Raw genomic sequence first — 22,166 nt, 5'->3', positions numbered from 1 at the left:
AACTATACATGCGCATTCCCTCTGTGAATTAGAAAATGCCTGTTTGCACGCAAGATCCATAATTAATGGTACAGTCTAAAATAGTACTGGTAATAAGGATGTTAACAACAGTCAGAACAAAATGACAATCACGTCCATTGCTTGTTTCTACGTGCAAATTAGAATGGCTGTTTATTTCTTGAAACAGAATAAATTCCCTCAACACCAAAGTCAGGGCAGAACAAAATTGTGTTTATTTTACTCTTTGGTATTCTTTACACATAATTGCATAGCACAATGGTGGAAAAAAACATTGTAAAATCTTTGGCACTACAATTGCGATACATGGTAGCCTCAAATTTAAAATAGACAATATATCAGTATAGAAATGCAATAGCAGTGATAATTATACTTTGCAATGTAAAGCAAATATATTAAATGGGTTTTTATTAAAGATCCTTCATCAAAATGTTCATAAAAAGGTTCCATTCGATACCATCAAAAATGTCAATTTCAAATAATTCAGTGGTCAATATTCCATTTGATAGGTCATGGATTTACATACACCGTGTGATAACAACTTTCTATTATTTTCTCTTTGGAAAACTTCCTCAAAAGTTTAGCTATGGCTTCTGCATTGGTCATCTATGTGTCTTGGAGATCTATGCTCCCTTCTCACTCAAATATTTTTGTTGGCCTCTGTGTACCCTGCGGACAAAACTAGTTGAAATGTTCATTATGACATAATTTCAACCAGTTTTGCCTGCATGGTACCAGTCTAATAGAGAATTGGATTGTCTTAGACTTTTCTCTCTATCCCTTTCTCTTTCTAGTCACCAATGTTGTCTTATAACCCAGAAAGAGTCCAGCTCTGATCTCTCTCTCATTCTCTGCGACAAAACAAAATGGCTGACAGATATTTGTTCAACTTCGCAACTAGAAAAGAGCTGGGTCGTATTCATTAGGCACCAAACGCATTGAAACAGGGACGGACCTGGACTTGTCCAATAAGAAATGCTCATTTACGTTTTCTGTTGCAAAACATTTTAAATTGTTATGTGCCCTAATGAACACGACATACACCTGGTATGGGAGTTATGGAACAAGAAAACATAGGATGGGCAGCGTCCTTCTCGGTGCTCAGCCGAAGAGTTTGATGAAGCAGGGATGGCAGTAGGGCTTGTTCTCCTGCTCTTTGAAACAGCCCTTGCTGAGGGGCTTGAGGCAGAAGTGGCACACCAGGTGGTGCGGGTGGAATTTGGCACCCATGGCGGTGACGCAGCGGCCCAGGATGGGCTGTTGGCACGCCTGGCACATGCTGCCGCGCGACTGGTGGTAGTGGGCCTCGCACAGCGGCTGGCCCTCATGCTCGAAGAAGCTGCCGTTGACAAAGGGGCAGTAGCACTCCTGCAGACACGACAAAAGGCAAAGGGAGTTGAGTTGGAGATGAACATGTGATACAAAAAATGTGTGGTGCGTGGTTTGTGTGGTGTTCAATTCACATTCGTAACAAGTGTCCATGTTTGGCCAATCTTTGTCCTTATTGACATAAAGACACAGACCCCACCCCGACACACACACACACTTACCCTGCACACAAAGCACTGTGGGTGCCACAGGGAGTTGAGGGCAGAGATGTAGTTCTCCAGGATTGGCTGGGTGCATCCTTGACAACGGGAGGCGAAGAGGGACAAGAAGCACTGCTGGCAGTACTGCTGACCCTCGCGGTCATGGAAACCTACAGAGAGGGAAGGAGACACAGGCGGTTAAGTATTATGTAAAACAAATCAAGAAACATATAGAAAATGTATTCCAAATACATGGTTGTACATTTACATTCACTCATTGAAATATATGCCAAAATACATGCCAAATTGGAAGTAATGAAGTAATACGTGTGTAAGCCTCAGTAGTAGGGTAATTCCATGAAGAGGGCCTTTGCGTAGTGAAATTTATGTAATAGTTTTTTTATTTCACGTAATTTTAACATTTTGTTGTAAAAATGGTAAACTTCATAAAAAACATGAACAAATGCTCTAAAATCACCCAAATACATCATTTTAGAAATGGCAACGCTCTCAGTATAGTGATGCAGGTCTTTAGATGTTGTACACATGAAATTGTGTCATTCCAAACTTTATCCGTAATGTTATATTCCATTTTGGTGGACTTGAGTGATAGTTTTCCGTATGGGAGCATGCACATGCTTTCTCATTTCCATTGTAGTGATAGAAAGCAAGCTTAACAAAAAGACAAAAGTTGTTCAAACATTTCTATCCCATCTATCTATGGGTAATAGCGTTGACATGTTATGCTCAACACTTTCTACCACAAAACACCAGCAAATGTCCAAAACGAGTAGAACCAGCTCACCTGCTTTTTACACTATGATTTGACTCTTACCTGTTCAATGTTTCTTTTGAATATTTTTTTTTAAGGAATGGTTTCCCTATATTAAAACGAGAGTTCAGTTCACAAAACAGGATTGACCTTAAAATGAGGGACAAATGTAAATGAATCACTTATCATATAAAATAAATAATCATCTTAAAAAATTACTTTGTCAAAGCGACAAAAGAACTAGGGCAAAAAGAAGATGAGAACAAAAGAAGATGGTGAATACTTGGGGAAATGTAGGGGTTAAGTGGGTTAAAATCTTCCTTAAGTCAAGAAAAACGGGAAAATATATTTATATTATTAAAAGACACTTCATTTAATATAACAGGCTTTTAAAATTCAATATTGGTGCACAATTTTTTTTCTGAATATCAAAGGGCTGCAAAAGGCACTCTATTTGTGGAACAACAAAGTAAGTGTGTTTTCTGGTGTTGTATTGCTGAGGACCATGGAACAAAACAACCTATAGTTCATTATTGTCTACATCCCAGTGTGGCCCTTGGCAGGAAGCGTGGGTTTATTACCTTCCTCTCCGAATGCCCGGCTGCACTTGACGCAACAGAAACACTCCGGGTGCCAATTCTTGTCCAGGGCGGTGACCATTTTCTACACAGGCAACACAGAAGAGCAGTTTTTTATGGCTTCAGGTGACATACGCACTTTGTAAGGGCTGTATAACTAAGGCTAATATCACTGGACATGTTAATGAAACAGTGTGAAGGAGTGTAATGGAGGAAATTAGTTAAATACAGTAGGTAAACACAATGTATTAATTTTGACACCATTTTATCTAAGTACATAGACATTTGTGGTGAAGTAGACAGTATACGCACACACATGCACGCACACGCACACACACACTCCTGCACACACACAGTGTCAGGTGGAGGTTTTACATTGAGTATGGGCTTGTTGCAATGTGCGCAGTGGGGAGAGTAGAGGGTAAAGTAGTCCGACTCGCAGTACGGCTGACCATCCTTTTCAAAGAAGTTCCGGCTGCCCAGTTCTGTCTCACACTCCGAGCACACAAAGTGTTCCGGGTGCCATACCCGCCCCAGAGCAGTCACCACCTAGAGGGTCAAAGGTGAATGGTCAGTCATTTAATGGCTATTCGCACTACTGAACCAAATCGAGCCAAGCCAAACTGTACTGAGCTGGCCTGGTTACGCATCCACCATAGTTACTGGAACCATGCTACACAGGACAGTGTTAAAAGAAAACATTCGAGCCAGCACAGTGAGGTTTGGGTTGGCACAAGTGTGAAAACGGTACTGGCTTGCCCATAGATCAAGCACAAATGTGATGCATTTCATGTGAAACAGAACAAAGTTAAGAACTTTCTTAGCAAAAATTGTTATGTTCTACAAGGTACAGGAAGAATCTCCACAATGGGACGGTGTTGAGCGATCGATCACCTGTCCTACAACCGGTTTCTGACAGGCCGAGCAGCTACCCTTGGAGGATGTGGGGACTCCCTGCCTGGTTAAATCCGATTGGAGGAGCCCCAGCATGCTGTCCAATGAGCCGCCGGAAGAGGCTTGTGGGGGCGGGATCGGATGCTGTGGTACTGTGATCACTGGTGTGACAGCTGGAGCTGGCTAATAAGAGAGAAGGAGAGTTAGATAACATACCAATGATCACCTGTGACACAAATGTCAATGTGATTAGGATGCATTAGGACCAGAGAGTGCATGGTGATTCTTGTCATGCTTTTGAATTAGTTGAACTGAACGGGCTTTCCGAGTTGTCTATGTTGCAGTCGCACTGCACTGATTATTAGATCTCACAATACCCGGTGAAGTCATCAGGCATTGTGAGATCTGAACCCATATTCACATATCATCTCAGAGTATGAGCACTGATCTCTGATCGGTTTTGCCTTTTAAATAGAAATGAATAAGAGGGGGGACCTGATCCTAGATCAACACTCTGGGAAGCTTTGTGAATACTGCCCTGAGACCAGTAACATCTCAGGGAACTAAATTAATATGATAGTCATTCCGACTCATCGACTGCAATAGAGACGACCTGGAACACAACCGTTGACACTGGCAAGCAGACAGGGAAGGACAGAGACAGACAAGCATATACTTGTAAACAGAGAGTAAAGCTCAATTCAGAGTGCACAGCCGCAGAGACGCGACAGTCCGCGCGGCCCATTTACGAACCTCATTTAACTGGCTGTTATCAAGTCGCGGGCGACGTACGTCACAATAGACTGCATGGCTCTGCGGCTCCGCAGTTTTGAACTCTGTAGCGTTCTTAATGCGTAGAGCATGAGTGGATAACGATAGACAAGCAGAGAGAGAAAGAAGACTATATATAAATGCAATGCATCAAGAACATTGTACTGTATACACAGTATTATAAGATGATCTGCAATATTTTCGTGGTGCAAAAGAGCATAGATCTATGAAAAAAAATACAGTAAACATTATAATCTGGCAGCGGGATTTCATTTTTTACAACAATGTGTATTCGGCAAACTGAGCGGTAGCCTAGTGGTTAGTGTTGGGACAGTACCCGAAAGGTTGCTGGATCGAATCCCCGAGCTAACAAGGTAAAAATCTGTCGTTCTGCCCCTGAGCAAGGCAGTTAACCCACTGTCCCCCGGGCGCTGAAGATGTGGCTGTCAATTAAGAGGGGTTGGGTTAAATGCAGAAGACACATTTCAGTTGAAAGCATTCAGTTGTACAACTGACTAGGTACCTCCCTTTCCCCCAATGCATAAAGAGATGTCACCTGATCACACACTTTGTTGAAGGAAAGTTTAAAGTTCAATTACACTGCCAGATTATAATGAGGTTTAAAGTATTTTTGCACAAATCTATTCTCTTTTGCGTCACAAAAATGTTGCCCGTAGTGAACTAAACTGTGCAGTAGCGTACAGGCTGTAGTGTTTAATGTGAAGTATACAGGTTGGTAGTGGGGCTCTTACTGTGCTCTGGACTCTGAAGTCAGACAGAGAGGCCATGAGTTTGTCCAGCTCAAGTGTAGCTGAGGTGGCTGACGGCTTCACCGAACTGAATGAATTAATACATTTATTTTATCATTTAAAACACAGCTTTTCCAGTTGGAGAGACAACATTTCAGACATAAAAAATTATAACGGATGAACACAACTAGAGTACAGGGTCGTGTTCATTAGTCAAACGGAAGAAAATGGACTGAAACAGGGAGAGACTACCTTGACTTAAGAAAATAATAAACATACATTTTTCATAGCAAAACATTTGCAAAAGCACTCCCTTAATGAACACAACTTTGGAAGGAGTTAAAGGGGCAATCTGCAGTTGCTACATCCATATTTGGACTTATACATTAATTATATATACCCATTGATTCTTGAAGAGAATCTAATTTATAAATGCCTCATGAGCTTATTTCAACTGTTGTACCCCATAAGTACCCAAAATATAAGCTTGTGTTACTCCAATGTTTGAAAACATTGTAAATGTAAACAAATACTATAGAGCTTCAAAACATGCTTAAAACTATCATTTTTATATCTTGGATGGTCAGTGATTGCATCCATAGCTTGGTCTAAGAATTTGAGAGTGATTACATTTCTCCAGGCCCATCCTTCAGCTTTTTACCAAAACGTTGTTATTGCTTCAACTGCTGATTGGTTGTTTAACTGAACACATAGCACTATACACACTTCAACTATAGTAGGAGCACTAAAAAGACAGTATCCTGGAACAAAATAGAATGCATTCCAAATGGCATGCTGTTCCCTATATAGTGCACTACTTTTTACAAGAGCCCTAGGGTCCCTGGTCAAAAGCAATGTACTATGAAGGGAATAGTGTGCCATTTGGGACGCAAGCCAGTATTTACGCCTTTCGGGTCAGGGTTCACCAACTGGCGGCCCAAGGGAGATTTTACTTGGTTCCCCAAGTTTTATGAACACTTTTATATAAATACAGTGGCGTGCGAAAGTATTCACCCCCTTGGCATTTTTCTTATTTTGTTGCCTTACAACCTGGAATTAATTTTGGGGGGGGTTTGTAATCATTGGATGTACACAACAAAACACTTTGAAGATGCAAAATATTTTTTCTTGTGAGACAAACAAAAAATAAGACAAAAAAAACAGAAAACTTGAGCGTGCATAACTATTCACCCCTCCAAAGTCAATACTTTGTAGAGCCACCTTTTGCAGCAATTACAGCTGCAAGTCTCTTGTGGTACATCTCTATAAGCTTGGCACATCTAGCCACTGGGATTTTGCCCATTTTTCAAGGCAAAACTGCTCCAGTCGGATGGGTTCCGCTGGTGTACAGCAATCTTTAAGTCATACCACAGATTCTCAATTGGATTGAGGTCTGGGCTTTGGCTAGGTCATTCCAAAACATTTAAATGTTTCCTCTTAAACCACTCAAGTGTTGCTTTAACAGTATGCTTAGGGTCATTGTCCTGCTGGAAGGTGAACCTCTGTCCCAGTCTCAAATCTCTGGAAGACTGAGACAGGTTTCCCCCAAGAATTTCTCTGTATTTAACACCATCCACCACTCCTTCAATTCTGACCAGTTTCCCAGTCCCTGCCGATGAAAAACATCCCCACAGCATGATGCTGCCACAAAACACGCTTCACTGTGGGGATGACGTTCTCGGGGTGATGAGAGGTGTTGGGTTTGCGCCAGACAGCGTTTTCCTTAATGGCCAAAAAGCTACATTTTTGTCTAATCTAACCAGAGTACCTTCTTTCATATGTTTGTGGAGACTCCCACATGCCTTTTGGCGAACACCAAACGTACTTTATATTTTTTTTCTTTATGCAATGGCTTTTTCCTGGCCACTCTTCCATAAAGCCCAGCTCTGTGGAGTGTATGGCTTAAAGTGGTCCTATGGACAGATACTCCAATCTCTGCTGTGGAGCTTTCAAGCTCCTTCAAGTTTATCTTTGGTCTCTTTGTTGCCTCTCTGATTAATGCCCTCTTGCCTCTGATTAATGCCCTCCTTGCACTCTGAAAGTTTTGAAAAAAGTTATTTTTTTCATTTGACTTGGACTATTTTCATTTCACCTATTTTGTGTATGTCCATTACATGAAATCCAAATAAAAATCTATTTAAATTACAGGTTGTAATGCAACAAAATAGAAAAAACACAGAGGGGGATGAATACTTCTGCAGGGCACTGTATACAGTACCAGTCAAAAGTTTGGACAAACCTACTTATTCAAGGGTATTTCTTTATTTTTACTATTTTCTACATTGTTGTATAATAGTGAAGACATCAAATTGGCCCAAGCAATGCTCTTTTTCTTATTGGTGTCCTTTAGTAGTGGTTTCTTTGCAGCAATTCGACCATGAAGGCCTGATTCAGTCTCCTCTGAACAGTTGATGTTAAGAGCCAGTTTCATCAAAGCACCTGATGGTTTTTGGGACTGCACTTGAAGAAACCGACCTTCATGTCTTAAAGTAATAATGGACTGACATTTCTCTTTTCTTATTTGAGCTGTTCTTGCCATAATATGGACTTGGTATTTAACAAAATAGGGTTATCTTCTGTATACCACCCCTACCTTGTCACAACACAACTGATCAGCTCAAATGCATTAATAAGGAAAGAAATTCCACAAATGAACTTTTAACAAGGCACACATGTTAATTGAAATGCATTCCAGGTGACTACCTCATGAAGCTGGTTGAGAGAATGCCAAGAGTGTGCAAAGCTGTCATCAAAACAAAGGGTGGCTACTTTGAAGAATCTCAAATATAAAATATATTTTGATTTGTTTAACACTTTTTTGGTTACTACATGATTCCATGTGTGTTATTTCATAGTTTTGATGTCTTCACTATTATTCTACATTGTAGAAAATAATAAAAATAAAGAAATACCCTAGAATGAGTAGGTGTGTCCAAACTTTTGACTGGTACTGTATATATTTTTTTATCTCATAAAATACTCTAAAAACACCAGAAAATCAGCTACCAGTAATTTTAATTATGAAAATCTGTTCCCAAGTATTGAATGCATAATAGATGATCATATACAAATGTCAGCAAAGTCCGAAATGATCATTTTAGTGAAATATTATATCTGTTTGAGAATCTTGCGGTCAATTTGCAGTCTACAAATTATGTTCCGGCCCCCCGACCATCTGATCAAGAAAAAAATTGTCCCGCGGCTGAATCTAGTTGACGATCCCTGCTTTAGGGTGTATGGAGGGTGTATATGGGTACCTGGGGTAGGGTGTTGTGACCTTGTCCTTGGACCCCTGGAACTCTTTTATCTTGTCCCTCTCATCCTTTTTAGTGGTGGGAAACTGGGCCAGAATCTCATCTACCAACAGACAAAGATGAGCACACAAAGCATGAATACCACATGTTGAGAAAATGCTGCTCGCACACAACACACATACACGGTGTGAAGATGACCTTGTTTACATCATCAAACATTTAGCAAACACTGTCCAGTGGAGGCTTGTGAGGGCAAGCCTATACTGACCTGTGATGTTGAACTGGGTGGCGTTGAGCTCCTGCAGAAGATGGTCCAGTTCGCTGAGACCCCCTCCTAACACAGAGGAGGAGGAGAAGGCCGGGGGAGGAGGGTCGGCCGTGCGGGGGGAGCGAGGCTTATTCACTGTGCTGGAGGGGAGATAGGGTGAGGGAGGGTGAGAGAAAGAGAGAGTGAAAAGGAGAGAGCGGGAGATGGGGAAAGAATGGTATAACTCAAACAAATTAATGGGGGGGGGACTGAACCAACATTCATACACTACCATTCAAAAGTTTGGGGTCACTGAGAAATGTCCTTGTTTTGCATTAAAACATACATGAAATGAGTTGCGAAATGAATAGGAAATATAGTCAAGACGTTGACAAGGTTATACATAATGATTTCTAATAATTGTGTCCTTCAAACTTTGCTTTTGTCAAAGAATCCTCCATTTGCAGCAATTACAGCCTTGCAGACCTTTGGCATTCTAGTTGTCAATTCGTTGAGGTAATCTGAAGAGATTTCACCCCATGCTTCCTGAAGTACCTCCCACAAATTGGATTGGCTTGATGGGCACTTCTTACGTACCATACGGTCAAGCTGCTCACACAACAGCTCAATAGGATTGAGATCCGGTGACTGTGCTGGCCACTCCATTATAGACAGAATACCAGCTGACTGCTTCTTCCCTAAATAGTTCTTGCATAGTTTGGAGCTGTGCTTTGGGTCATTGTCCTGTTATAGGAGGAAATTGGCATACAGGGTATGGCATGGCGTTGCAAAATGGAGTGATAGCCTTCCAAGATCGCTTTTACCCTGTACAAATCTCCCACTTTCCCACCCCCAATGCACCCCCAGACCATCACATTGCCTCCACCATGCTTGACAGATCAAATCAAATTCATTTATATAGCCCTTCTTACATCAGCTGATATCTCAAAGTGCTGTACAGAAACCCAGCCTTAAACCCCAAACAGCAAGCAATGCAGGTGTAGAAGCACGACAGATGGCGTCAAGCACTCCTCCAGCATTTTTTCATTTCTTCTGCGTCTCATAAATGTTCTTCTTTGTAATCCGAACACCTCAAACTTAGATTTGTCTGTCCATTACACCTTTTTCCAATCTTCCTCTGTCCAGTGTCTGTGTTATTTTGCCCATCTTAATATTTTCTTCTTATTGGCCAGTCTGAGATATGGCTTTTTTTTTGCAACTCTGCCTAGAAGGCCAGAATCCCGGAGTCGCCTCTTCACTGTTGACATTGAGACTGGTGTTTTGTAGGTACTATTTAATGAAGCTGTCAGTTGAGGACTTGTGAGGCATCTGTTTCTCAAATTAGACACTCTAATGTACTTGCCTTCTTGCTCAGTTGTGCACCGGGGCCCCACACTCCTCTTTCTATTCTGGTTAGGGCCAGTTTGCGCTGTTCTGTGAAGGGAGTAGTACACAGCGTTGTACGAGATCTTCAGTTTCTTGGCAATTTCTCGCATGGAATAGCCTTCATTTCTCAGAACAAGAATAGACTGACGAGTTTCAGAAGAAAGTTTTGTTTCTGGCCATTTTAAGCCTGTAATCTAACCCACAAATGCTGATGCTCCAGATTCTCAACTAGTCTAAAGAAGGCCAGTTGTATTGCTTCCTTTAATCAGAACAAGGTTTTAGCTATGCTAACATAATTGCAAAATGGTTTTCTAATGATCAATTAGCCTTTTAAAATGAGAAACTTGGATTAGCAAACACACCATTCAATTGGAACACAAGAGTGATGGTTGCTGATAATGGGCCTCTGTACGCTAATGTAGATATTCCATAAAGAATCTGCTGTTTCCAGCTACAATAGTCATTTACAACATTAACAATCTCTACACTGTATTTCTGATCAATTCGATGTTGTTTTAATGGACCAAAAATGTGCTTTTTTTTTTCAAAAACAAGGAAATGTCTTACTTACCCCAAACTTCTGAACAGTAGTGTATTTTCAATAATATGACAATTCAACATTCATAAATATAGTGTATCTACAAATGTACCTGATGCCCTGCTGGTTTGTTACAGGAATGCACATTCTTGGCACCCGAATAATCCGGACCCTGTTTGCAAACCCTCTTAGGGTAAAACTACTGAAAAATAACCCTATCATGTATAAAGTGTAAACTCCACAGTGTAGCATTTACATTGGGACACCGCAAAACCAATATTCGGAAGCCAGTCTTTGGCTGGTTTTTCACATCAACAAAATACCATAAATCAAAATAACCATAAATCAAAATAATTCAATCAAGTTGGGGGGAAACCATGCAATGTCTATCTAATCTGATATCATACCCATGTGAACCTAAATGGATTATTATAATTTGTGGATAACATGCAAGGCCTATCGAAGCAAATACATTTTCAAGAGAGATTGGGTTGGCAGGATCCCAAATGATCCAGATTTGAGAATATTAGCAGAATATCCAGAGGCCAAAAAACTGAAGGGACATGTTTTATTTGCAAGGACTATTGAGTTGAGGATTGTGTGGTGGTCGCTTCATCGCATGCTTCTATCCAACTGTTGCCAATCGTAGGTTATGTATCCTACCGCGTCAGACAGGGCAGACTATACACCAAAAGGCCAAAGCTTACCAAAAGCAACATTTGAAGAAAGCGGCAATAGCCCAATGATGATAGTAAAATGATGCTTTGTTACATGTAACCACACAGTTTGGCAATTTTGGACTGACAGTGAAGCAATCACCACACTCAACTCAATACCCCCTGCAAATAAAGAATGTGTCCATCTGGTCAGGCTTCCACCGACCAACAGCGAGGTGGAGCTCCGGCTGGAGGTCCTTGCACCAGCGAAGAATGAGGTGGAGCTCTGCCTGGAGGCCCTTCCACCAGCGAAAAACGAGGTGGACCACCAGCTAGAGGCCCTTCCACCAACAAACAATGAGGTGGAGCTACGTCTGGAGGCCCTTCAACCAGTTAAGAACAAGGTGGAGCTCTTGTACATTACTGTAAAGAAAGCACCTTTTTTACAGTAATATACTGTTAAACCAAGTTTCTTTGGAATTTACAGTAACAAACTGCAACGTTTTTACAGTAACTTACAGGTAACGGCTGACAGTAAGTTACAGTAAACACAAGTTACGGTTTAAACAGGGTAATGTACTATTATGATGATGACTATTATGACTTTATTTCACATTAAGTTATAAAAAAAATCTGATATTGACAAGATTAGAGATGTATGTCACAAAGGCAAACCCATTACAGTAAACATGTATCCAAAATGAAGTTACAAGCATCTTTTTACTGGGGGGGTTCCACACTGATGTACTAAAATTGCGTTGGGCAACGCAGTACTCAAATAGAATACTATATGCCATTTACGTAACAGGCGCTTTTATCCAGTGACAACAGTGTATCCACACATTTTTGTATGTGACCCCAGTGGCAATCGAAACCACAACTCTGGTGTTGCTAGTGCCATGCTCCTACTAACTGAGCGACACAGGACCACTACAATGCATAAGTACAATACAATACTGTAAAATACAATACAGGTAGAAGGTCCCCATGAGTGTGCCAACCTCCTTCAGGCCATGGATGAGGCAAGCAATGACATCAATCCCGACCTACTGTGTCAGGCTTGGATTCTCCATGCCAAAAGATTTTTCTCAAGATGCATGAACAATGAGGACATTTACTGTGATGTCGATGAGAACCTATGCCCAAATGCTCAAGACAGGCTTGAACCAAACTAGTGCCTGCTAATAAAACATGATTTATTTTAAACCTTGTTTCTTTCAATTATTTCATTTGTTTCATTTGATTACAGTACACCTACAGTGCCTTCAGAAAGAACACTGAACAAAAATATAAACAAAACATGTGAAGTGTTGGTCCCATGTTTCATGAGCTGAAATACAAATAACTAGAAATGTTTCTTATGAACACAAAGCTTATTTCTCTCAAATCCTGTGCACAAATGTTTTATATCCCTGTTAGTGAGCTTTTCTCCTTTGCCAAGATAATCCATCCAACTGACAGGTGTGGCATATCAAGAAACAGCATGATCATTACACAGGTGCACCTTATGCTGGGGACAATAAAAGACAATAAAAGGCCACAAAAGGCCACTTTATGCTGGGGACAATAAAATACCACTTTTTGTAACAAAACACAATGCCACAGTGCAATTGTTTTGAGTTTTGAGGGAGCGTGCAATTGTCATGTGCACTCCTGGAATGTCTACCAGAGCTGTTGCCAGAGAATTTAATGTTCATTTCTCAACCATAAGCTGGCTCTAACGTTGTTTTATAGAATTTGGCTGTACGTCCAACCGGCCTCACAACCGCAGGCCATGTGTAACCACGCCAGCCCAGGACCTCCACATTCGGCTTCTTCACCTGTGGGATTGACTGAGGGAGTATTTCTGTCTGTAATGAAGCCCTTTTGTGGGGAAAAACTCATTCTGATTGGCTGGGCCTGGCTCACCCATGGCTACACCAGTGCCCAGTCATGTGGAATCCATAGATTAGGGCCTCATTTATTTAATGATTTGCGTATATGAATTGTAACTCAGTAAAATATTTGAGTGTTGAATCTTGAGTTTATATTTTTTTCTCACCCATCAACACACAATACCCCAGAGATCATCAACTAGATTCAGCCGCCAGAAGATTTTTTCTTGAGTGGATGGTCGGGGGCTGGAACATAATTAGAAATCATTTGTAGACTGCAAATTGACCGCAAGAAGCCCAAACAGATATAATGTTTGACTAAAACAATCATTTCAAACCTTACTTACATTTGAATACAATCACGTGTCTCTATATTATGATTGGGAATACTTGGTAACAGTTCTCTTAAATTAAAATCACTTGGACCTGATTTCCTGGTGTTTTTACACTCTTTTATGCCCAACAACGAGATTTTACAAAAATTAAAAAAATATATACAGTACCAGTCAAAGGTTTGGACACGCCTACTCATTCAAGGGTTTTTATTTATTTATTGTAGAATAATAGTGAAGACATCAAAACTATGAAACAACACATATGGAATCATGTAATAACCAAAAAAGTGTTAAACAAATCACAATATATTCTTCAAAGTAGCCACCCTTTGCCTTGATAACAGCTTTAAATACTCTTGGGATTCTCTTAACAAGCTTCACCTGGAATGCTTTCCAACAGTTTTGAAGGAGTTCCCACATATGCTGAGCACTTGTGGACTGCTTTTCCTTCACTCTGCTGTCCAACTCATCCCAAACCATCTCAATTGGGTTGAGGTCGGTGATTGTGGAGGCCAGGTCATCTGATGCAGCACTCCATCACTCTCAGTCTTGATCAAATAGCCCTTACACAGCCTGGAGGTGTGTTGGGTCATTGTCCTGTTGAAAAACAAATGATAGTCCCACTAAGCGCAAACCAGATGGGGTGGCGTAGCGCTGCAGAATGCTGTGGTAGCCAAGCTGGTTAAGTGTACCTTGAATTCTAAATAACTCACTGACAGTCTCACCAGCAAACCATCCCCACACCATCAACTCCTCCTTCTCCATGCTTCCCGGTGGGAAACACACATGCGGAGCTCATCCGTTCACCTACTCCCCATCTCACAAAGACAAGGCGGTTGGAACCAAAAACCTCAAAAAAATGTCAGACCAAAAGACAGATTTCCACCGGTCTAATGTCCATTGCTTGTGTTTCTTGGCCTAAGCAAGTCTCTTCTTCTCATTGGGGTCCTTTAGTAGTGGTTTCTTCGACCATGAAGGCCTGATTCATGCAGCCTTCTCTGAACAGTTGATGTTGAGATGTGTCTGTTACTTGAACTCTGTGAAGCATTTATTTGGGCTACAATTTCTGAGGCTGGTAACTCTAACCTTTCCTCTGCAGCAGAGGTACCTCTGGGTCTTCCTTTGCTGTGGTGGTCCTCATGAGAGCCAGTTTCATCATAGCTCTTGATGTCTTTTGCGACTGCACTTGAAGAAACTTTCAAAGTTATTGAAATTTTCCGGATTGACTGACCTTCATGTCTTAAAGTAACGATGGGTTTCTCTTTGCTTATTTGAGCTGTTGACATAGCACTATTTGGTAAAAGACCAAGTCCATGTTATCTCTGTATAACAACCCTACCTTGTCACAACACAACTGATTGGCACACCTGTTAATTGAAATGCATTCCAGGTGACTACCTCATGAAGCTGGTTGAAACAATGCCAAGAGTGTGCAAAGCTGTCATTAAGGCAAACTGTAGATACTTTGAAGAATTTAAATATAAATTTAAATATAAAATATATTTTGATTTGTTTTAACACTTTTTTGGGTTACTACATGATTCCATATGTGTTATTTCTTAGTTTTGATGTCTTCACAAAATAGTACAAAATAAAGAAAAACCCTGGAATGAGTAGGTGTATCTAAAACTTTTGACTGGTACTGTATATATATATATATATATATATATATATATATATATATATATATATATTTATTATTTTTTTTTTTTTTTGGGGGGGTCAGAAAACTTTGAGGGCCAAATTAACCACCCAAGGGCTGCCAGCTGGGGAACCCTGCCATACCCCATAATGACAAAAGTGAAAACATGTTTTTGATAAATGTTTGCAAAATATTGAAAATTAAATACAGAAACAACTCATTTACATAAGTATTCACACCCCTGAGTCAATACTTTGTTTAAGTATATGGGTTAAATAAACAAAAAATAAACAAAAACTACTTGAAAATCTATGGCAAGACCTGAAAATGATCAGCAACAGAATTTTGAAAAGAATAATGGGCAAATGTTGCAAAATCTAGGTGTGGAAAGCTCTTAGAGACTTACCCAGAAGGACTCACAGCTGTAATCGCTGCCAAAGGTGATTCTAATGTGTATTGACTCACGAGGTTGAATACTTATCTAATCAAGCTATATTCGTGTTTTATTTGTCATATTTTTTAAATATATTTTTTTACAAATGTTAGAATATTTCTTCCACTTTGACATTACAGTATTTTGTGTAGGTTGTTGACAATGAAAGAACCAATGGGATGCTCGGGGGGGAGCGGAGGGCGTTCCTGCAGGAATGCCCACACGAAGGAACGCCCCGAAATGCAGGCTGCAGCTGCACACTATTGGTGAAAATAGCACCAAAGCTAATAAAAAAACTAGAACATAATGGGCTGTTGAGCTAAGGAAAGCTCCCACTTTTTTTTAACACATATTTATTGGTAACGTTCAGACTCCCATCAGTGCTTTAGCTGTGGCACACGCTCAGTACGTCACCAAAAGTTTGGCCGCAGCCTTTTTGACAATAATCTACAGAAGTAAATCAATAAGATTTAATCTGTGGTGTAAAACAGATAAGGATGTTTTTAAAAGACAGTAAGGGAGCGATAGTTGGATATTTCTTTACAGTAAAGTAAATTAAATTAATATCGTTCACTCAATTCTTGACTGTTACAACTTCTTCTCTTGACTGTTACAACTTGGACTCTGAGAGAGCAAAAATGTATCACCAATATTGCTGTCTGTCAATCTTTCTTGTAAAATCATCCAGTGTTTCCGCTGCACTCAAGGTGCACCACGGCAAAATCATTGACGCCACGCAACAACAAAAAATATGGAACATGAACAAATATTTCTGCTGAGGCGCATTTTGAATATGCTAGAACATTCCACATGTATTTTTCCTCTGCAAACAAAACAAGAAATTATAATAGAAAAATCTAACAACCCCATAGTAGAATAGTTTATGTATTTACCTAGTAGGCTTGTTGTTGTGTTCTATGCTAGATAAATATTCCTCTCGTGGCGCATTCATGTAATAAGTGCCATAGGGAGGGAAACATGCATTCTGACAAGCAGGACAATGCACAACAATTCTTGCAATCGCGAAAACATTAGTTTTAATGGCTTTTGTTGAAAAGAGGGGAATCCCAGCTTTCCATTCCTACTTTATTTATTTCTCAACTCCTAAATATGCGCGAACTGCACCATTTTAAACCCGGGATTTTTGCAGAAGCATGTTGTCAAGCACATTACCGCTCCGCAATTCGCAGTGAGTGTATAGGGGAGAGTGAGACAAAAAATAACACTGGTCAATTGTAGGGTGACTTGGGGTACAACGCCTCTCTACCTCAAAATAATTGATTTGGAATGACTTAAAAAATTGTGATGAGACAGATAAACAGGGAAAGTGTTGGTGTAAAAATTGTGACAAAGTGGTTTCTGTGAGAACCCGGGTGGCAAAGTTACCCCGAGTTACCCTAACAGGTAGGCCTACATTATATTCAGCTTTATGCAAGTGTTTTTGGGACATAAAATTCATTGAAATGAAAATATCTAGTTAAAAGATCACATTTGAGATCTGGCTAATGATTAGCCCAATAGGGTAAATGCAGATAGGCAACCCAATGCATCAGCCTATTTATTTGCACTTTGCTGCATCAGTTGGGCTAAAGGTGATCATGTTTATTGCTAATAGCATACCTGATAATATGGACCATGCATAGGCATATTGTACATGGCCCAATATGTTGAAATCATTTTAGCAAATCATTTTACCAATGTGTTATTGGGCTAATTTCTGGAGGAGGAAATTCTATTTTAGATGGTGTCAGCATACTTATTTTCATTCATTTTGGAGTAGAATGTCCTTTTTGTTCAGAACTGAGCTCCTTAGTCCTTCTACAAAAGAATTTAGAACCCCGACCATATCCCCCCCACTGCATAAGAATGTAGAATTCACAAAAAAAGCCAGGGCCATAAACATTATTTCATATAGGGCTGTTAAATAATAGCCTGGTGGAACCAGCTTAATCGCTGCAGCTTTGACCACTCTGTTTTACTTAGTAAAGTAACTAATAATAAAGGAAAATAGTACCTGTACAGTTGTTTGTCTGGGTTTGGGTTCTGAGAACCATTGGACTTCATTGCAGCAGACACCGTCTAAAAGAAATGTTTGCACATTATAAACATAATTATAAACATAATTCACTTGTTTTTCAAACAGTCACTTTTTTCACTTTTGCTCTGAACTCAACGCTCACCCATCAACACAATACGAGTTACGGTACTTCATAACTATTCTATAAAAACATTTAACTTTGACAAGTTGAGTTTCTAAGCAGAGTCTGATCCCTCCTTACTACCTATCCTCTTTTAGCATTTTATAATGATCTACAGTATAAGACACTTCCAACAGCCTGTTCTATGTTGACTTCTCTCTTTTACCTCACCTGGAATAGGCAGAAGTTGGCCCTCACCACTCATTCAGGCTCAGGTATATTTCCACCCCTCCTAATGGTTAATATTTGGGGCAAAGGTAATCTGATCCAAGTTGTTAAGTCTACCTCAAAACTCTTAAAATGTTTCCTATCTCAAACCTCTTACCTGCTGGGGTGTGTAAGCTGGAGGTGGTGGCCTGGTCTGGGTGTTTTCCTGAGGGCTGGCAGGCGCGGGGTCAGATGTCGCCGGGGGATCAGAGGTAAGCAGGACTGGGCACCTGGCCAGGGGAGAGCTGGTGCTCTCTAGGTCAGCGAGGAGGGCGTCTACAGAGTCAGAGAGGATGGGAGTGTGCATAGAAATATAATCTATAGATTTTTTGAGATTCTATTTCAATGGGAGTCTTTGTAGAGGAATTCAAGATGCTGTCATTCATACTGTGCAGTCATTCATTTTGCCTCGGAGGGTGGTTAGTACACAGGTATTGGCTGATACCTATGTTGATGGTTAATGCTGGTTAAATACAAGAAATTGGAGGAATGGGAATGGAAATTATAGAAGGAAAATAGGAGGCAAAAAAGACAAAATAACAAAGGGACACATGGAGGAGGTGAGGACATAGAAGCAAAGTATTTTGACACACTGAGATACTACAGAAAGAGGGTGAAACACACAAACAAACATACATACAGACAGTTACGTACCAAACACAACAATACGAGGACTGAGAGGGTAGTTAGGTGAGTCAGGAACTCCTGAGGGTAGACAGACGGACTCAGTGACCAATCAGAGAGATGCAAATCAGACGCAGGCAGCAGAGAGGACACAGAGAGGAGGGCCAATTAGAGCGAGAATAACACATTGGCCAATCAAAGCAAGGGACATCAAATGAGCAAACAAGCTAAAGTCACATGAAAAATATAACATTTCTGTAGACCTTTCTGGACATGCCAAAGTGATAAGGAAGCAGTGGAGGAAGGGTGTTTGTCAACTGATATCGAACTCAAACCTCATTTTCACGAGAAGTACATGCCATTTTAGTATTCCTCCATGGCATACTGTATTTTACAACACATGATTGACATCATGGATGTATCCCTTTTATGGCCAAAACCAGGACAATGTGTCTTATTGGATTATTAGACAAGCTTTTCTCCTAACTTACATGGTTTACTTTTGCAAACCATGTAGAATCTGAAACAATACATGAATCATCAAACCATATTTCCAGGAAAATCTATTTTGATAATAATATTTGTGGAAGATGCACAGAGCATCACTTCATACAACTGTTGAGCAACTTTGAAGCAACTTCAGAGCAAAATAAGGATATTTCGGAAAATGACTGCTTTACATTTTCAAAATGGAATATTTAGTTGAGGTCAGTGTATTTATTTTAGAGCTAATTTGGTATTTATATGCATGTCACATTCATAATTTCTTGGTAAGAGTTAGACATATTAAACCTACATATGACTGGGGATGGTGAGACTGCCTTTTATCATCACAGTCTGTGGTCATTTCTCCCACTGATGATTCACACTGGTACAAACATGTGGAGAGAATGTTGTTCGCTCACACACACACACACACACACACACACACACACACACACACACACACACACACACACACACACACACACACACACACACACACACACACACACACACACACACACAAACACACACACACACATTCTTTCTCACTCTCTCCCTCTCTTATACACACACACACTTACAGACTGGACTGCTCATATAAGGAGTTGAAATTCTCTCAATGTGAAATATGACCATATTTAGAGCTCTGCCTGCCGACTGTTTGACTTGGCCATAGCCTCTCTTAACAAGTGGTCTCGCTGAAAAACCCCACAAGTAACACCAACCAAAGACATCAACTTACAACATAACACACAACACTACAGCATAAACACACTGACATAAACACTGTCCCCCTATTTGAGAAACACGTCGCCAGTCACCCGGCAACAACTGAACCTTGAAGTGCAATCCTATCCAGATGTGCTGAACCAGATGCAGACATTCTTCCTCATGCTTGCTAAGCATAAAATCCCTCCGTTTTGAAATATGTTGCACACACTACTCTTCGAGTGAGTAGGCCACAAGAGCAAATGCTTTGTTCTCTGGTCTGGTGCAGCACACAACCCTCCTATTTTCACTGAACTTCATGAGTCTTGGTGAGCCATCGCGGCCCTAGGCTATTTCAGTGCTAGTTGAAGAGGGCTGGGACATTGCTTTCCATTCTGAAAGTTGCCACCATTTTTAAGAAAAGAGGGATATATGTATTCCTCAACCTCTGTATCAATAGTCATTCGAAAGGGGCACTTCTAACTATTAAATCCACCCAGTAGTTCACTAACACTAATGACAGTCACACTATTTTCCCCTAATGGCTGAATGAAATACATTGAGATCTTTATTATGTTATGAAGCTCACTAAAGTCCATCTCTGACTCATCGATAGCATTATAGACAGAGAGGGCCTACAGAGGACGTCCATGATCTAATTTGGATTGAATTTGTGGTTAGAGCTAGAAGCACTGCATGTTGACAGTTACATTAGTATACTCCTTGTTTTCCTGGCATAGAGTTAAGAGAGCATGCTGTTTTACATTGCTGGAGTTGTCAAAGAAAGATTTCACAAAATTAAGCTTTTCCTGATCTTCTTTCCTCCTTTGGAAAAGAGGAGCACAATGTAGAGAAAGCAAGATTTGAGTTGGAAGATATTTGAGTTGTTCTATGGTTAAAAAGGTTATTCAATTGAGACCAGCGGATTTTCACTAGATAACAATCTCTCGTAAACATGGATTATAAGAGACCACCCATACAGTAGCTACTAGCTAGGCCTAAATCTAATGTAGTCGATATACTGATCAATTCAAAAGCTGACTCTATAGGCACAATAACAAAGACTTGAGGATAAGGGCTGTTACTTTCAAGTCTAAAATGACCTGCTATAAGTAAAATGTTGCTTGATTAATAGGAATAGGACCCCAGATGCATTTTCAAACCTCGTACTATTTATAGGTAATATCTTATGCCTAATCATGTTCCTATCTATAATCATAGATTATAAGAAAACATTTTTTTCTAAACTATTCCCTTTCAATGTGCATTTACCTTTGCTCCAAATTCCAGCAAAGATGGATCTCTTTCAAGAAAACAAAAATGTTACTTTTTTCATTGCCTCAGTACTCCAACCATCGTTCTTCAATTCCATTAGATAGCGGAGCACGTAGGTAGCTACAATGTTTCAAAGAGGGTCAATTATCAATACATACCCAAATCATCCATGGTAAATTCTGAAATGAGCTTTTTTTCCTCTTGATGTGAGAAAAGATTAATATGATCAGCATCAGCTTGTAGTGGATGGTTTATTCTATTGAACCTTGTTCGTCAAACGTCCATGGTATGGCTGGATATATTATCTCTGTAACAGGGCTATTGTCTGCGTTGGCCCCGAATAACTTTTTGGATTCCGTTATCTACTAACTATGCAAGTATAAAAAAAAGGGCGTCCCGTTTCTTTTCCTCCACGACTCTCTTCCTGTATTATGCCTACTGGTACCACAGACTGGAGAAGGCGTAGTTAAATTACTGCGGTTACAACCAATACGTTATATATACACACTAGATGACAAGCCAAGGGCAATGCTTTGAAGCCACCACGCCTCCATCTTGGCACTCCCCTTAACGGCGTAAAACATATTTTGGAAGCAATAGAAATGCATGACTTAAAATGAACATTTGTTTTTGACACGTTTATTACATTATAGACACCTTAATGCATACTTTCAAAGTATATTCTCTGAGCTAAACATATAAATAAAAAATTAACAAATATAAAAACAATTTCCTTAAAGTATACTTTAAAAAAAAGTTATGTTATTGTCCCCACTACAATTATTATTATGTTTTACTTAAATATATGTTATTTTGTCAATTTTATTTAAATAATGGAGAATTCCTTCTTCTGGGGAGTGCCAATATGGCCGACCGGTGCCTTCAAAACCTCTCATTTGCAAATGCATAGTATTAGCAATCCAGGTTTTATATACACCACTTGTTACAACCCCCCCATTTCCCCGACAAATGAGGTCACTTTTTACATTCCT

At 40.0% G+C, this 22,166-nt stretch overlaps 1 protein-coding gene across 4 annotated transcripts; it reads right to left on the bottom strand.

The window, feature by feature from the left end:
- Window positions 1-210: 210 nt before the first annotated feature.
- On the bottom strand, window positions 211-21,627 carry LOC112223865 (transforming growth factor beta-1-induced transcript 1 protein). 4 transcript variants are annotated; one of them, XM_024387157.2, is made up of 13 exons: window positions 21,333-21,627; window positions 18,736-18,805; window positions 18,200-18,357; window positions 17,691-17,755; window positions 8,834-8,973; window positions 8,569-8,668; window positions 5,315-5,399; window positions 4,545-4,637; window positions 3,792-3,974; window positions 3,273-3,446; window positions 2,901-2,982; window positions 1,569-1,717; window positions 211-1,386 (listed from the first exon to the last, which is right to left on the bottom strand). In XM_024387157.2, exons 1-13 carry the CDS (start codon window positions 21,405-21,407, stop codon window positions 1,120-1,122), a joined length of 1,641 nt encoding a protein of 546 aa, XP_024242925.1. In that variant the 5' UTR covers window positions 21,408-21,627; the 3' UTR covers window positions 211-1,119. The 4 variants fall into 4 exon arrangements, with proteins under 4 accessions (XP_024242925.1, XP_024242926.1, XP_024242927.1 ...); XM_024387158.2 differs by having other exon boundaries at window positions 18,736-18,786; XM_024387159.2 differs by lacking the exon at window positions 4,545-4,637 and having other exon boundaries at window positions 21,333-21,626.
- Between the last annotated feature and the right edge of the window lie 539 nt (window positions 21,628-22,166).

Source organism: Oncorhynchus tshawytscha, linkage group LG24, assembly GCF_018296145.1.
Source record: "Oncorhynchus tshawytscha isolate Ot180627B linkage group LG24, Otsh_v2.0, whole genome shotgun sequence".
Classification (NCBI taxonomy): Eukaryota; Metazoa; Chordata; class Actinopteri; order Salmoniformes; family Salmonidae; genus Oncorhynchus; species Oncorhynchus tshawytscha.
This window is presented reverse-complemented; position numbering and strand designations above follow the sequence as displayed.

Coding starts and splice junctions, on each gene's coding strand:
- LOC112223865 (XM_024387157.2), bottom strand. CDS start 21,407: ATGCTGATCATATTAATCTTTTCTCACATCAAGAGGAAAAAAAGCTCA. Junction 8,974..17,690: donor CCAGACAAACAACTGTACAG/GTACTATTTTCC, acceptor TCTCCCCTCCAG/CACAGTGAATAAGCCTCGCT. Junction 1,387..1,568: donor CACAGTGCTTTGTGTGCAGG/GTAAGTGTGTGT, acceptor TCGTGTCTGCAG/GAGTGCTACTGCCCCTTTGT.